The sequence below is a fragment of the Protomyctophum bolini genome (genome assembly GCF_963924005.1).
Source record: "Protomyctophum bolini genome assembly, chromosome: 22".
Lineage (NCBI taxonomy): Eukaryota > Metazoa > Chordata > Actinopteri > Myctophiformes > Myctophidae > Protomyctophum > Protomyctophum bolini.
In genome coordinates this window covers 20,690,060-20,705,518 of record NC_137883.1, presented here as the reverse complement: position 1 = coordinate 20,705,518, position 15,459 = coordinate 20,690,060, and the positions used below count along the sequence as shown (strand labels likewise).

The following is a 15,459-nucleotide window of genomic DNA, read 5'->3' as shown; positions in this document are numbered from 1 at the left end:
AATTTCTCTGGTGATTTACATAGCCTGGATTATATGGTGTTTAATCCTCCCCACCCACCTTCTTATGCTTTTCTATTACCCCAGGATAGATATTCATTGTGCTCAAGAAATATAATTTAAATTGTAGGTATTTCTTGGCAGCTATCTTTACATATAGAGATATCATCTTGCATTTTGCGCTCATGAGGATGGTTTATGTTTGGCCCATCTGCTACGTCATCTAAAATACACACATCATAGTTCAGTTCTGCAACTTCTAACAACAGCACAAAGCCCATGTCCAGAACGCTACTCATGCACAGAGACCTCTGCTCAATGACTGTGGGCTTGCCACTGCGACTCTCCGCATAGGAAAGGGACATTAATGAGCGCTGCTCCTCTCCCAGGACTATTTTCTTCTTGAGGCACCCAGACACGAGAATGCTGAAACGCTACAGTATGCTGCCCGCTAGGAAGAGTTTGATTGATTGAAATATTTATTAACAGTTTGCAGAATTACAGTACATTTCAAGCACAACTCAATACATAGACTGTTAACTGTGAGTGGACGACGCAATAAAGCATTACACTTGTTTACAAGAGGGTCCACCTTGTGCAATTCATCAAAACATTTAGAGACGTACAAATTCTATATAGCCAGAGAACAGAACAGGAATTCATCATAAAGGAGCTAAAAAGGGAAAAGAAAAATATACAGTGAAGGGGGGTGGGGGGGGGGGGGATTCCGATTTTACGGGGGCCAGTTACGAATTGCAGCCGTCCGTAGGTGCCCTTTGAGAGCGGTTTTGAAGGAGTCAAGGGATTTGCATGTCTGAAATGACTGTTGGTAGGGCGTTCCACATTTTGGTGGCGTAGGAACGAAAATAATTGAGTTCCTTGTTTGTGCCGAATCTGGGTTGTACATGGTTTGTTGCACTCCCTCTGGTGTTGTGGGTGTGGACTTCGTTAACATTAAGTAGTGCTGTCGCCTCACAGCTAGAAGGTCCTGGCTTCCATTCCCGCTCGGGAGGCTGTGGGTGTTGGCGGTGTGTTTCCTCCTCCGTGTCATCAGTGCCCATACCCGAGGCGGGGTTGGTGAAAGGGCCTTTCTGTGTGGAGTTTGCATGTTCTCCCCGTGTCCCCTATAGGGTAGGTACCCTGACAAAAATATGCAGTAATCCTGGTCTCTAAACTGCCTCCCCCTGGCCAGCCGGGGCACCTGACCTGATGGAGGGGAAAGGAACTAGCGCGTGGAAGGAACACGTTCTTCCAACCAGGGAAACTCCCCCCTGTCAGGTGCAAAGGAGCAATTTGGACACTCAGGCATGAAGGAAGCATGAGTTAAAGTCCGTTGCACTCCCCATGTCCCCAATATATGGGGACTAGTTTGGCGGAGGGTGTGTAGAGCCCAGGATCACATTAGATAATTGACACAGGGGTGAAAAATGTATTACATTAATTTTATTCCCAATATTTGAATGTACCATTACTAGCAACTATTTTTTTTGCTTAAGGGATTTGGTGTAGACTGAGGAAAACTCTGTGGGCCTAGCCTATAGTGGTTAAACCCTTCAGAGACCTGAGCCCTGTTGACTTTATTCCTTATCAATAAGAAACGGTAACAAGACAAGGCCTGCACGGTAAAATGTAGTGCAATTTGCATTATTTCTTTCCCCATTCCTAACTCCTAGAATGTATTGTACAAATAATCCAATGCACTACACAAGTCCACTTGGTTACATTTGTACCCACTCCAGAGTGAGGATTTCAGTGTGGAGCCTTTGGCTCTGGGTGCGTCTAGTTGGACGGAGAGGATGTAGAGCAGCTGGTGGGGCACATGGCATTTTAACTTCCTGCTGGGAGAGAGGATAGGAAAACTGGAGTGAAGGATACAGCGTTGAGAGAATGAGAGAGAACGGATGACCAGGATATATGAGAGGAAGAGTAGTTCTCAGGCTGATAGTGTTTATACACGTTTGAGTCGTGCTTGCGTGCAATGTGCCAAGCATCGCAAGTCCCCTGTGCGTGTATGAGCATGCAGGCGCTTGTGGGATTGCAACCGTGCATTTTCACCTGCCGTCTCTATTTTTATCTGATCCTGTATCTGCATCTATTCAGCATGTGTGCATGTAGCGGAGTTGTTCGCTCCAATGAGTCTATTAAGAATTGATGTAGTCCGCCAGACTTCCAAGAGTGCGTTGTGTGTGGGGAGTCATGTGTTGGGGGCTGGGTGGGCCACTTCCCATGGGGCCAGATGGTGACTGGATGGGGAGTCATGTGTTGGGGGCTGGGTGGGCCACTTCCCATGGGCCCAGATGGTGACTGGATGGGGAGTCATGTGTTGGGGGCTGGGTGGGCCACTTCCCATGGGCCCAGATGGTGACTGGATGGGGAGTCATGTGTTGGGGGCTGGGTGGGCCACTTCCCATGGGGCCAGATGGTGACTGGATGGGGAGTCATGTGTTGGGGGCTGGGTGGGCCACTTCCCATGGGCCCAGATGGTGACTGGATGGGGAGTCATGTGTTGGGGGCTGGGTGGGCCACTTCCCATGGGCCCAGATGGTGACTGGATGGGGAGTCATGTGTTGGGGGCTGGGTGGGCCACTTCCTATGGGCCCAGATGGTGACTGGATGGGGAGTCATGTGTTGGGGGCTGGGTGGGCCACTTCCCATGGGCCCAGATGGTGACTGGATGGGGAGTCATGTGTTGGGGGCTGGGTGGGCCACTTCCCATGGGCCCAGATGGTGACTGGATGGGGAGTCATGTGTTGGGGGCTGGGTGGGCCACTTCCCATGGGCCCAGATGGAGTCATGTGTTGGGGGCTGGGTGGGCCACTTCCCATGGGCCCAGATGGTGACTGGATGGGGAGTCATGTGTTGGGGGCTGGGTGGGCCACTTCCCATGGGCCCAGATGGAGTCATGTGTTGGGGGCTGGGTGGGCCACTTCCCATGGGCCCAGATGGAGTCATGTGTTTGGGGCTGGGTGGGCCACTTCCCATGGGCCCAGATGGAGTCATGTGTTGGGGGCTGGGTGGGCCACTTCCCATGGGCCCAGATGGTGACTGGATGGGGAGTCATGTGTTGGGGGCTGGGTGGGCCACTTCCCATGGGCCCAGATGGAGTCATGTGTTGGGGGCTGGGTGGGCCACTTCCCATGGGCCCAGATGGAGTCATGTGTTTGGGGCTGGGTGGGCCACTTCCCATGGGCCCAGATGGAGTCATGTGTTGGGGGCTGGGTGGGCCACTTCCCATGGGCCCAGATGGAGTCATGTGTTGGGGGCTGGGTGGGCCACTTCCCATGGGCCCAGATGGTGACTGGAGAACAGGTGCTGGTTGGCTCCTTCACTGTTACATTGCTCTAATCCCATATGCAGAGTTTACTACAGTAGGTCACGAACAGAGGAGATTAAGCCGTCACGTCATATGTATGTATGTATGTGTATATACAGTATATATATATATATTAGGGGTGCACGATTATGAAATTATGACCCTATATTTGCAGGGTCATATCTGCCGTTACCGATTCTGACCGATTCCGATATTATACAGAGGACCACAATGGAAACCAGCCCTAGGATTTTAGCCCAAATCATGTTAATAAAGTATTCAATCAATCAATAAATAGCATATACTCTTTTCCAAGTGTCTGTCTTCACAACTGAATGACTACTGTACACAAATTAAATTACATTTTTATTTATTTTTTTGCTGGTGAAAACCGATTAAATAATCTGTATTGTTTTGAGACCATTCCGATATGGCCAATTCCGATTATGCTACCGATTAATCGATCATCCCTAATATATATATATATACACAGTATATATAACTAATAATCTGTGAAATTAGCGCACATAATTAGTGTGCTTTCTTCTCCGTTATTACTTATCATCATGAAACCCATGGTCGAGGCATATTTTGATGGATCTGTATTGGATATTGTACATATTTGTCTGATGTGTTTATTTACAATTTAGGCATTTAGACCTCTTAATCCAGAGTGATTTACAGTAAGCAAGATAAACACGAGGTTATAGATTTGTATAGTAAACAGCAGTGCGTGAAGCATTGTCCCTGATGCTTTTAGGGACCGTTCTGAGTGAGCGGGAGAGGTTTGGATCAGGCTTTGAAGATATGGGCGTGTCATAACTCTGGTTGCTTTGTAGGCCTTAGTGTGTTGTACTCTGTGCGGGCATTATCTGGGAGGCAGTGGAGAAGGGAGACATGTGAACATTTTGGCTGGTTGAAGACCAAGCGTGCTGCGGCATTCTGGATCATTTGGAGGGGCTTAAATGCACATGCCGGTGTGGGCCAGTAAGGAGAGAGTTACAGTAGTTACGTTTTGATGTGACTGATGTCTGGATAAAGAGCTGGGCAGACTCCTGGGTGAGGGTCTGATCCTTAAAATGTTAGAGTGTAAACCTACAGGATCGAGTGTCTTACCTGGGAAAAAAGAGAAGCTCTGTCTTGTCTGGGTTCAGCTTGAGGTGGTGAGAAGACATCCACTGTGAGATGTCATGTCAGCCAGACATGCAGCGATGCACTCTTCCACTTGAGGTGGGGAGGGGCAGGATAAAAATATCCTCTCCACTCTACTCCATTTACAGTACATAAATGTTGAAAATGGATGCGACATAGACCAGCATTTTCCACTTAGGGTGGAAATGGATGGTTTGATAGCCGATAGCAGGCAAGTCACAAACAAATTTGCAGACTGGAACTCCTTTAAATTGTTCTGACAGCCCACTGTATCCACTGTATGCCCTTGCAGTGTCTCTTGCAGACACCGCATTACTTGAAACTTTAAAGTAAGTTTGATGAATACCTAATTAGACTGCTTTGGAAATGTGACTGTAATTAGTTTCACAACTGAGGACGGGAGTTCAGATGTTTGCCCATTATCGTGCTCAGCTTGAGAGCACACTGGATTAACTTTATTTTAAATTTACAAAGGTACTGTATAGCTAATCCTTAGCACACAGAGTCAGGCATCTTGCAGTTTTGAATTATTATGTTTTGTCTTTCAAATATAAAGATATATGCAATGAAAGGCTGACGTGTTAGTTGTATGCAGCTGTTTAATTGCAAAACAAACAGGAATAAAGACGAAAATAATTATGAATATAAGCGATTAACTTCCATGAAATGTTTCTAAGATGTAAGACATAATTATGAACCAACTTCAGGAACAGTATAAGTATACACATACTGCACATGTAATGTATTGCATTGTATGTATGTACTTTAACCATGAACAAGGCCAAGGGGCTGGTGTGAGAAGGAACCGTCTGTCTGACATTGATCATCCTTTGGAGCTCCACAATCGTAGCCTCGCGTGGCCAGACAATATCACTACTACACTGCGTAAATCTGCCGGGGGCTACATTTCTTTCCTCGCTCTGGCAGATTCGTCTGGTTTTCCAGGCTGCCACACTCTCAGTGCATGGCGGCAGGGGTGAACTCAAAAGACATGTTGGCCTATGAGTGGCCAAAATCAGTAGGGTTCATCCTCTGCAGAGTGAGATAGTGAACAGTAGATTGCATGGTAATGCAGTCTGTAGGGTTGTATAGCATTTTTAGCAGTGGTGGAAAAAGTACTCGATGTAAAAGTATCAATACTGCAATATAGAACTACTCCGTTGCAAGTGAAAGTCTGGAATTCAAAATGTATTTGAGTTAAAGTACTAAAGTATTGGCATCAAAATGTAATTAAAGTACGAAAAGTAAAAGTAGTCATTATGCGGAAAGTCCTGTTTAAAGTTTTCAAATATATAATCTTGAAAATAGCAGATCTACAAGCTCACAATGTGTCGCATCGCAACACTGTGTGTGTGGTGTCGACAGGCAGCCACCGGGCTTGCGACAAACTTTGGTCATTGCGACTGTCTGTATGTATTTTACCGACGGCACAGGATCCCCTTCCGTCAAGTGGTGGATTATATTATTGATGCACAGTACACACACGCTGACGTGCACACACACACACACACACGCGCGCGCGCGTGCGAGCCCAGTGAAAGTAGTTTGAGAGCTAGGGAGAGACACAGAGCACTGTGAGCACGTTCTAGACTGTTGTATCTCGTGTTGTGTAACTTGTGTTTATAGCGAACTGAAGACGGTTGCAGTCCCAGTGCCCCACTCAAAATGTGCACCTTGCCACGCGTACACACACACACACACACACACACACACACACACACGCACAGTACACACAAAATGTGCACTTGGCCGTGTATGCACAAATTGCACATGCACACACACACAATACACACGCGCCAGGCGCAAAATTGTATAGGCCACTGTTTGTCGTGTTGCGGCCGTAGCAGAGGAAGCATGACAGTGGGGTAACACTGAGAACAGTGTCGCTAGGGGTGGAGGTGTGAGGTTGCGCGTTTTCCCATGTAAGTAGATGGGGAAATTTGTATTCACTAATAAAGTAATTATTAATTTATAAGTTGTTAAATGGGAAAAAGTTAAGACCTGCATAATGGTCAATGCCTGTGTGAAAAGTGAGGGCGATTGGTGCAGGCAGTGAGCAGCAGCGGCAGTGTTTCATTCATTCATTCAGACATTCATTCACTCAGACATTCAAGTCAATTACAGTATTTTTTATATATATATGGACATATTCTATCTTTAACCCATTAAGACCTGGCTTGCAACCACATTAACCATTAATTTAAACTTTACCCGTTGAAAAATAGCAGATCTACAAGTTGTGCCGCACGACGAGCTTGTAGGTCTGCTATTTTATTTTAATCGTTAAAATGTGGGGCAAATCTTTGTATATATTCTTTCAGAGCGAACGTTTTTAACTCAAGCATTTTTTAGAATCGGCCTCAATCCTAAATGGGTTAAGGTGGGAACACAAGGAGCTGACTTGCCCTGGCTGCGTTACAGACTGTAGAGTTGGGAGATCAGATTGGGATGTTGAAATGTGTTGAAAGATGATGTTAAAAGTTGCTCCAGCACAGTTGCTGCACAGAATACAGCTGACAATCAGTTGATGGCACTGTTCTGCACCCTGCATGAGAGGAAATATTATATCTCCTACCATATTGGTGAATATATTCAATTACTACTGTATAACCTGCCCTATGCCCCGCGCAAAAAGTCCACTGCCTCTGTAATGATTGCAGCTCTGAGTTGTTCAACACATGGTCCTGCAGTGGGCTGGCTTTTACAAAGTGAGTCTACTTCTACTGCAACATGGACATTGCATTGCATGTGTTTTTCTTTTGCCTGTGTGTGCGTGCGTGTGTGTGTGTGTGTGTGTGTGTGTGTGTGTGTGTGTGTGTGTGTGTGTGTGTGTGTGTGTGTGTGCGTGGCATGAAAAGTGTATTTGATGCAGCACACAATCAGACGCATCATGTATTATGTAACCTCACGGCCACACGCACGCACGCACATATGCACACTCACTCACTCATTATGGCATATAAGAATGGATTGTGAGATGTACGTTCTCAAGTCATGCTGGAGAGCTGTTTTAGAGAAAATAATGGACGGGTATAGCAAGGGAGCAGAAATGACTTGTATGAAAAGAAAGTATGAAACGCTGTCCTGCATAGTGGCAGTGAGCATCCTATAGAGACTCTTCTCCCCATGGAATTGCTCAGGACTTAAGCAGCAGAGATTTGTATGGTCTTAAGATGAACAGAGAACCAATTTTCCCTTGTGGCTACAAGCGCCAGTGTGAATTTGCATGGCTGTTGTACTGCAAAGAAAGATGTGATGAAGCATGAGAGAGAAAGAAAGAGAGAGAGAGAGAGAGAGAGAGAGAGAGAGAGAGAGAGAGAGAGAGAGAGAGAGACTCTAGAGAGAGTCAGACAAAAGAGGAGTCACATGAGGGGAAGTAGAAAGGTGCAAGACAGGGTGACAAGATGAAAGAGAGATCAAATGTGAGTAGAATAAATCAAGAAAGGAGTTTGGTTCAACATGCAACTACTGTATGGTGACTGTAAGGAAAGTTTTCAGGTGAAATTTAAGACCGTTAATTGGATATAATGAACTCACAGAGCCTAGTCCCTCCATGCGCCAGAAGTGTACCTCCCAGCCTCCCAGTGGTGTAACGCAACAGACAATCAACGCTAATAAATGGCGTACAGTTTGATAAAGTGAGAAAGGGCCTCGTTAAGACGTCCATAATGTAGCCTAATTGTCAATGCCTGTGTGTAAATTGAGAGCCAGTGGTGCAGGCAGAGAACAGCAGTGACACTGAGTGTTTCGGACAGACATTATTTCATTCATTCAGACAGACATTTCCTTAATTAAATGTTCAATGATACAGTGTATGTACAGACGGCTGTGGCTCAGGAGGTAGAGCAGGTCATCCAATGATCCCTGGGCCGGCTCCTCCTGTCTACATGTCGAAGTGTCCTTGGGCAAGACACTGAACCCCACATTGCCTCCAATTAGTCGGTTGGTGTGAGCTTGCCACCATTGGTGTGTGAATGTGGGAAGTGAGGACGCTGGCGTCGACTGTTCGCCGCTTCACCTCCCAATGTATGAATGAATGAACTATTGTAAAGCGCTTTGAGCACATGGAAAAGCGCTATAAAAATGCAATTCATTATGTCAATGATCTGCAAGTAGGCATTAGCAGAAAAGGACAATTATTAGCTGAAATTTGAACGAGTCTTCTCTAACATATTTTATTTTTACATCATCGGTTTCAGAATATTGTTCCTATCGGTTGATCGATGCTAGGCTAATAATGATGTGCTCCTTACGTATGGAAATTAATGTATTTTTCAAACGATGTAATTGTCACCACTCATCGGGGCTTGACATGAATTTAGAATGGTCCTTTCAATATCATTGGCCTCAACACTATAACCAGTAACCACTGGCCCAGTAACATTACGTTTGATTTGGCTAACAATTGCCAATAATTTACCCACCTGAACAAACTGATCTGGTGCCATAGTAATTCTCATAATATTAATGGAAGCTTGCATCTATCTCACTATTGACATGTACCTTTGATGTGTTCTGCCAAGGTCCGACATGCAGAAACTAACGGTCGGACATGTGGTTGAACATGCGCTGCTCCCGTGCTTGCGGTTATGGTTATGTTGTTGTTGTAGGTTGTCGTTCCAATGACAGTCGGACCAATAGTATGTCAGAACTAAAGGCTGTACCCGAAATCTAAAGGCTAGGTAGTACTGCTAACCCTGCTTTGGCAACCTCATAGCATGGCTATCGTACACAGCATCTAGACATTTGTGCTGTGGATAGTATAGTGTATAGGCTGATTTAGCAGAACTTGTGATTTATGTACATCAGAAGAGATTAACAAGTCATTACCTCATTAGCCTACATTGTGTGCACATCCTCTAGTGACACTGCCCTAGCGAGACTATCTACTACTACTTTTGCAAAATAATTATTAGCTGCATTATATTCGAGCCAGCTCCATTGGTCACGCCAGTGCAGTTTAAACTTTATCTCTCTTTTGCTTTCTCTCACTCCCCATCACTCTCATCTCAAATCTTCCAGTAACTCTATTTTCTAAAAAAAAAAAAACGTGATTTGATCTGCCATTTGGCCTGTGGGTGGTTTTAAAAACACTTTACCAAGGGTACACGAAAGAAACACAGCTCGACATTTTGATGCAGCTGGTGGTGGGAGTGACAGCAGAGAACTGCAGGCGATTTTCTAGGCAATACTGTATTCAAACTGGTCCAAGCGGTCAAGTGGAAAGTTATTCAATAGTGTATTTGCGCCTGAAGAACCACTTATAATGTGCCCTGTCACTCACTCACATACCATACATCCATGCCTCCTTTACATTGGCATGGAATTAAAGTATAGTCTGATATTGACTTTTTTACCGATATCTGATATCTCGATATTGTATTATTGAACTCCTAATTTCCGATACCGATATTAACCGATACCGATATATGCAAGCTTTTTCCAGTATAACAAAATAAAAGTAAAAGTACTGCAATTTAGAAATACTCTGTTACAAGTAAATTCAACATGTACTTGAGTAAAAGGTATTGGTATAAAAATGTATACTTAAAGTACCAAAAGTAAAAGTGCTCATTATGCAGAATGTCTCATTTCAAGTTTTCAAATGTATAAAAACATTTGAAAATAGCAGATCTACAAGCTCAAAATGTGTCCCATTGCGGCACATTGTGAGCGTGTAGATCTGTTATTTTCAAATGGCCGAAATGTATATGGGCTGAAGTGTAAAATGTATGATTTGTAATAATAATCAAAGTAACTAACTAAAGATTTCAAATAAATGTACAATATTTGCCTCTGAGTTTAAAAAAAGGTTAAAACTAAATCCAACATTTTCAGTTTGTTAGCTTTTTTCCCCCTATCTTGACACATTCCAGTATTTTCTGCCTATTTTTAGGGGGGGGGGGGGTTGACAGGGCAGGGTTTTCATGCTAGGCTCAGAATCACAGGCACAGCGCGCAGTGTCTGGTAAATCCATTCTCTGCGGCTGTAAACCCTGGAACCCCCTCTTGGACCACTGGTGGATTACCACTGCACTAGAGGGCAGATCAGAAACATTACCACTGCACTAGAGGGCAGATCAGAAACATTACCACTGCACTAGAGGGCAGATCAGAAACATTACCACTGCACTAGAGGGCAGATCAGAGACATTACCACTGCACTAGAGGGCAGATCAGAGACATTACCACTGCACTAGAGGGCAGATCAGAAACATTACCACTGCACTAGAGGGCAGATCAGAAACATTACCACTGCACTAGAGGGCAGATCAGAAACATTACCACTGCACTAGAGGGCAGATCAGAAACATTACCACTGCACTAGAGGGCAGATCAGAAACATTACCACTGCACTAGAGGGCAGATCAGAGACATTACCACTGCACTAGAGGGCAGATCAGAGACATTACCACTGCACTAGAGGGCAGATCAGAGACATTACCACTGCACTAGAGGGCAGATCAGAGACATTACCACTGCACTAGAGGGCAGATCAGAGACATTACCACTGCACTAGAGGGCAGATCAGAAACATTACCACTGCACTAGAGGGCAGATCAGAAACATTACCACTGCACTAGAGGGCAGATCAGAAACATTACCACTGCACTAGAGGGCAGATCAGAAACATTACCACTGCACTAGAGGGCAGATCAGAGACATTACCACTGAACTAGAGGGCAGATCAGAAACATTACCACTGCACTAGAGGGCAGATCAGAAACATTACCACTGCACTAGAGGGCAGATCAGGAACATTACCACTGCACTAGAGGGCAGATCAGAAACATTACCACTGCACTAGAGGGCAGATCAGAAACATTACCACTGCACTAGAGGGCAGATCAGAAACATTACCACTGCACTAGAGGGCAGATCAGAAACATTACCACTGCACTAGAGGGCAGATCAGAAACATTACCACTGCACTAGAGGGCAGATCAGAAACATTACCACTGCACTAGAGGGCAGATCAGAAACATTACCACTGCACTAGAGGGCAGATCAGAAACATTACCACTGCACTAGAGGGCAGATCAGAATCATTACCACTGCACTAGAGGGCAGATCAGAAACATTACCACTGCACTAGAGGGCAGATCAGAATCATTACCACTGCACTAGAGGGCAGATCAGAAACATTACCACTGCACTAGAGGGCAGATCAGAAACATTACCACTGCACTAGAGGGCAGATCAGAAACATTACCACTGCACTAGAGGGCAGATCAGAAACATTACCACTGCACTAGAGGGCAGATCAGAAACATTACCACTGCACTAGAGGGCAGATCAGAAACATTACCACTGCACTAGAGGGCAGATCAGAAACATTTTGGACAACAAACATAGCAACAGTCAATGAGGTCATAATGATGTACCCTTTGGCAGCATTGGGGTGCATGGGCAGAGCTATTGTGTGGCTAATGGCCTGTGAGGCCATTAGCCACATTAACCCTGGTGTCCCTATTTTGGGCAAATTGTCACCAATGGGGTGGATGTCTCGCTTGAAGTAGAAGTACTTCAGGCGATCATGGGAGCTACACTGCCTCCATGATTTCTGTCGGTACTGCTCCGTTTCCTCCATTTTTGTGAGCAGTGTCGCCGTGTCCGCTTGTTATAAGCGATTTTGGGCTTGTTTTTCTATTTCTTTTTCTTTCTAAGTTGCTTTTAAATATTGGTAGTTCTGGATAGCATTATTATTAATTTTTTTTGATGGTGGGGGGGGGGGCTTCTTTATAAGTGTATAGTTGTTTATTTGGGCTTGTTTCCTAATTGTTTAACCAGTGGTTCTTAAACATTTTCATGGCAAGGACCCCCACAAATGAATAGACTATGAATTTGTTCGGATCCCCCACCCAATAAGATTTGTATCGGAAAAATATTTCAAATTTACTTTATTTAATTTTTTTAATTTCACTTTATTAGTATTGTTTTAATAGTAAATCTACATGTGACACGTTGTGAACTTGTAGATCGGCTATACATTCAAATTGCCTAGTTGCTTCTTTTGGGCTTGTTTGTTACATACGCCATATCCATAATATTTAAAAGTTCAGCATAAATAAAGCTAGGTGTCGTGGGAGTGCCATGGAGTAGATTAATGAACAACTTTGACCGTACTACTAGTCCTCCTGGGCTGGCAGTGTGATTTATGGACACCCAGCAGTGCATGAGTTATAATTTGAAAGGGGTTTGTTTTTCCTCATGAAGATGGAATTTTAAATGTTGTGATGAATGACCCCCTGTGGCTTTTATTCATCATACTGCCAAGAGTGACTTAGTTTGTGTGTGTGTGTGTGTGTGTGTGTGTGTGTGTGTGTGTGTGTGTGTGTGTGTGTGTGTGTGTGTGTGTGTGTGTGTGTGTGTGTGTGTGTGTGTGTGTGTGTGTGTGTGTGTGTGTGTGTGTGTGTGTGTGCGCGCATGCTTAACAGTGTGTACAGTATATGCTGCAGGTGTGTGTGTGTGTGTGTGTGTGTGTGTGCACATGGAGAACAGATGCTTATATAGTTTACTTTCAAATTGGTGACGTTGCAATTTCTGTCTTGTTGCCAATAGATCTTCAGGTTGACAGACACATGCATGTCTCACGCACGTCGCGCACAACATGTAAAACACAAGGTTGTGTATTTCACAACATCTTAAGTCACAGACCTTTCTTACATTGCCTGTCAAATACCATAAAGCTATAGTTGGAGAACAAAAGCAATGAGTAGGTCAATGTACAATAGGTCTTGATTGAAAGCTGTTTCTCTAACACAACACTGGAAATTATTTATAACACAGATAAGGTTAATTGGAGCTGCACGCATGCATGCGCTCACACACACACACACACACACACACACACACACACACACACACACACACACACACACACACACACACACACACACAGATCAATATGGTGCAGATATACAGGATTGGTGCAGGGATACACACACGATTTATAATCTTCTAGGTTCTCTCTCTCTCATAAATTATACATGAATAAATTAATACATTAATATCCAGTATATTATTTTAGGTTAGTGGGAGTGGGGGGGGGGGGGGGGGGGGGGGTTCTGTGTCTTTTAGGTTTGCGTTCTTTGATGTATTGAAATCATGACATGATTTTTAACCTTCTTGAAAAAAATACTGGATTTTAAATATAGTTTCTTAAATAAAGATTTGTTAAAAAGCCATGTGAGTCACCCGTGAAAAATCAACAGAATATTACATATCCTCCCTCTCATTCCATATTTTTGCACATGGATTTAAGTGTATAATCCAGTCACAGCCTGCATGTGTCCAGGGGTCTTTGAAGTGCCTATGATGTCGTCGAATGGAACAAACCATGCGGCGGTGTGATGCGTCTTGGTAGAATTATTGGAGCAGAGCCAGGACTTGTGAGAGATGGGAGAAGAAAGACAAATAACCCTGTCACATTAACGTGTGAAAGCCCACGGCTGTGGAAAGGGACACACACCACGGCAAAGCTTCTGGTCGGGTGGTAGAATGGATCTGTTTGCAGGGCAATGCTCATGATGCATTCAGCAAACGGCTGGAGACAGCTGAGCAGTACTTTAGACATGGTTACATTTAGGCAGGGGTTTTGTGCGGTTAAAGTTAGGGTAAAGATTATGGGATGGGGTGTTAGTAACCGTGTTAGGGCATAGTTTTGGCTCCACTCGTCATGCAATACATGCTGGGTATCATCCTGCTATTAATTTGAATGCTTATACTCTCTTATTGTGTGTGTGTGTGTGTGTGTGTGTGTGTGTGTGTGTGTGTGTGTGTGTGTGTGTGTGTGTGTGTGTGTGTGTGTGTGTGTGTGTGTGTGTGTGTGTGTGTGTGTGTGTGTGTGTGTGTGTGTGTGTGTGTGTGTGTGTGTGTGTGTGTGTGTGTGTGTGTGTGTGTGTGTGTGAGAGAGAGAGAGAGAGCGGGTGTGCGTGCATGCGTCTGCCCACGTGTGTGTAAGAGATGGAGAGAGAGAGAGACAGACTAGTGCACGTTGTGTGTGCATGTGTCATTCCTTATGAAAATCTTGACATTTAGTCATCATTGCCGCCGGGGCACCGTCATTTCATTTCCTCTCTTTTCAAAAAAGAACTCCTGGATGTGTGTTTCTTGCCAGCCAGCTTTGCTCCTTTAACCTTTTGAGGTGTAAATACCAAAGGTGTAGCAATATGTCTTTCTCTCACACCTTTTCACCCCCTTTTCTCCTTCCTCTCTCTTGCTCTGCTCTCATCCAGGGTGGCCTCATCGCTCTGTTGCTGCTAATCCTCCTCTTCACCCTGGTCCTGTACACCCGACACCGCTGGTGTAAGCGCCGGCGCGTCCCCCAGAAGAGCGCCAGCACCGAGGCCACCCACGAGATCCACTACATCCCCTCGGTGCTGCTGGGGCCGCAGGGCCGCGACAGCTTCCGGGCCACGTCCCGGGGCACACATCAGCACGGCGGCTCGGTCATCGGCATGCCCATCCGCGAGACGCCCATCCTAGACGACTACGACGGCGACGAGGACGACTCGGCGGGACACACGCAGAACTCCACGCCCAACCAGCTCCACAACCAGCTGAGCGACGGGAAGGCCAAGGACGACTTTGGGAGCGGCGTCGTCCACGGGCAGGGACCCCATTTCCACGGAGATACCCTGTGCAAGGAGGATGGGCTGAAGCATAATTTGGATAAGAGAGGTTAGTTGTATACTCAAAAGTCCATCCTTAACCAGTTACACCCTTGCGTCAGAGCCCTGCATGCGCAGTTTTTTTTATCCCACCCGCTCCCGTTGGATTTCTGACCAATCCTGCCCGCTCCCGCGATGATTTATTTTTTCACCGCCCGCAGTGAGCGTTTGTCTACCGCTCCCGCCCGTCCCATTTAGTCCCGCACCATCCAGCAATTGTATCCTTTTGTCCCGCTAAACCAGCAATATTTCCATTGAGATCGAAAAACATTACATTTAACCCAAACAGTTGTTGAGATTGAGCAGGCGTGCACGAGAGAGGGGT

General features: G+C 45.2%; 1 protein-coding gene across 1 annotated transcript in view; it reads left to right on the top strand.

Annotated features, from left to right (window-relative positions):
- Nucleotides 1-15,459, top strand: part of astn2 (astrotactin 2) — a gene marked incomplete at both ends in the record, with an annotated part of 472,482 nt that overhangs the window by 109,883 nt on the left and 347,140 nt on the right. Inside the window, one exon of the mRNA XM_080756633.1 lies at nucleotides 14,700-15,144. Coding sequence (XP_080612759.1) covers nucleotides 14,700-15,144 — 445 coding nt within the window. The remainder of the gene's footprint in view (nucleotides 1-14,699; nucleotides 15,145-15,459) is intronic.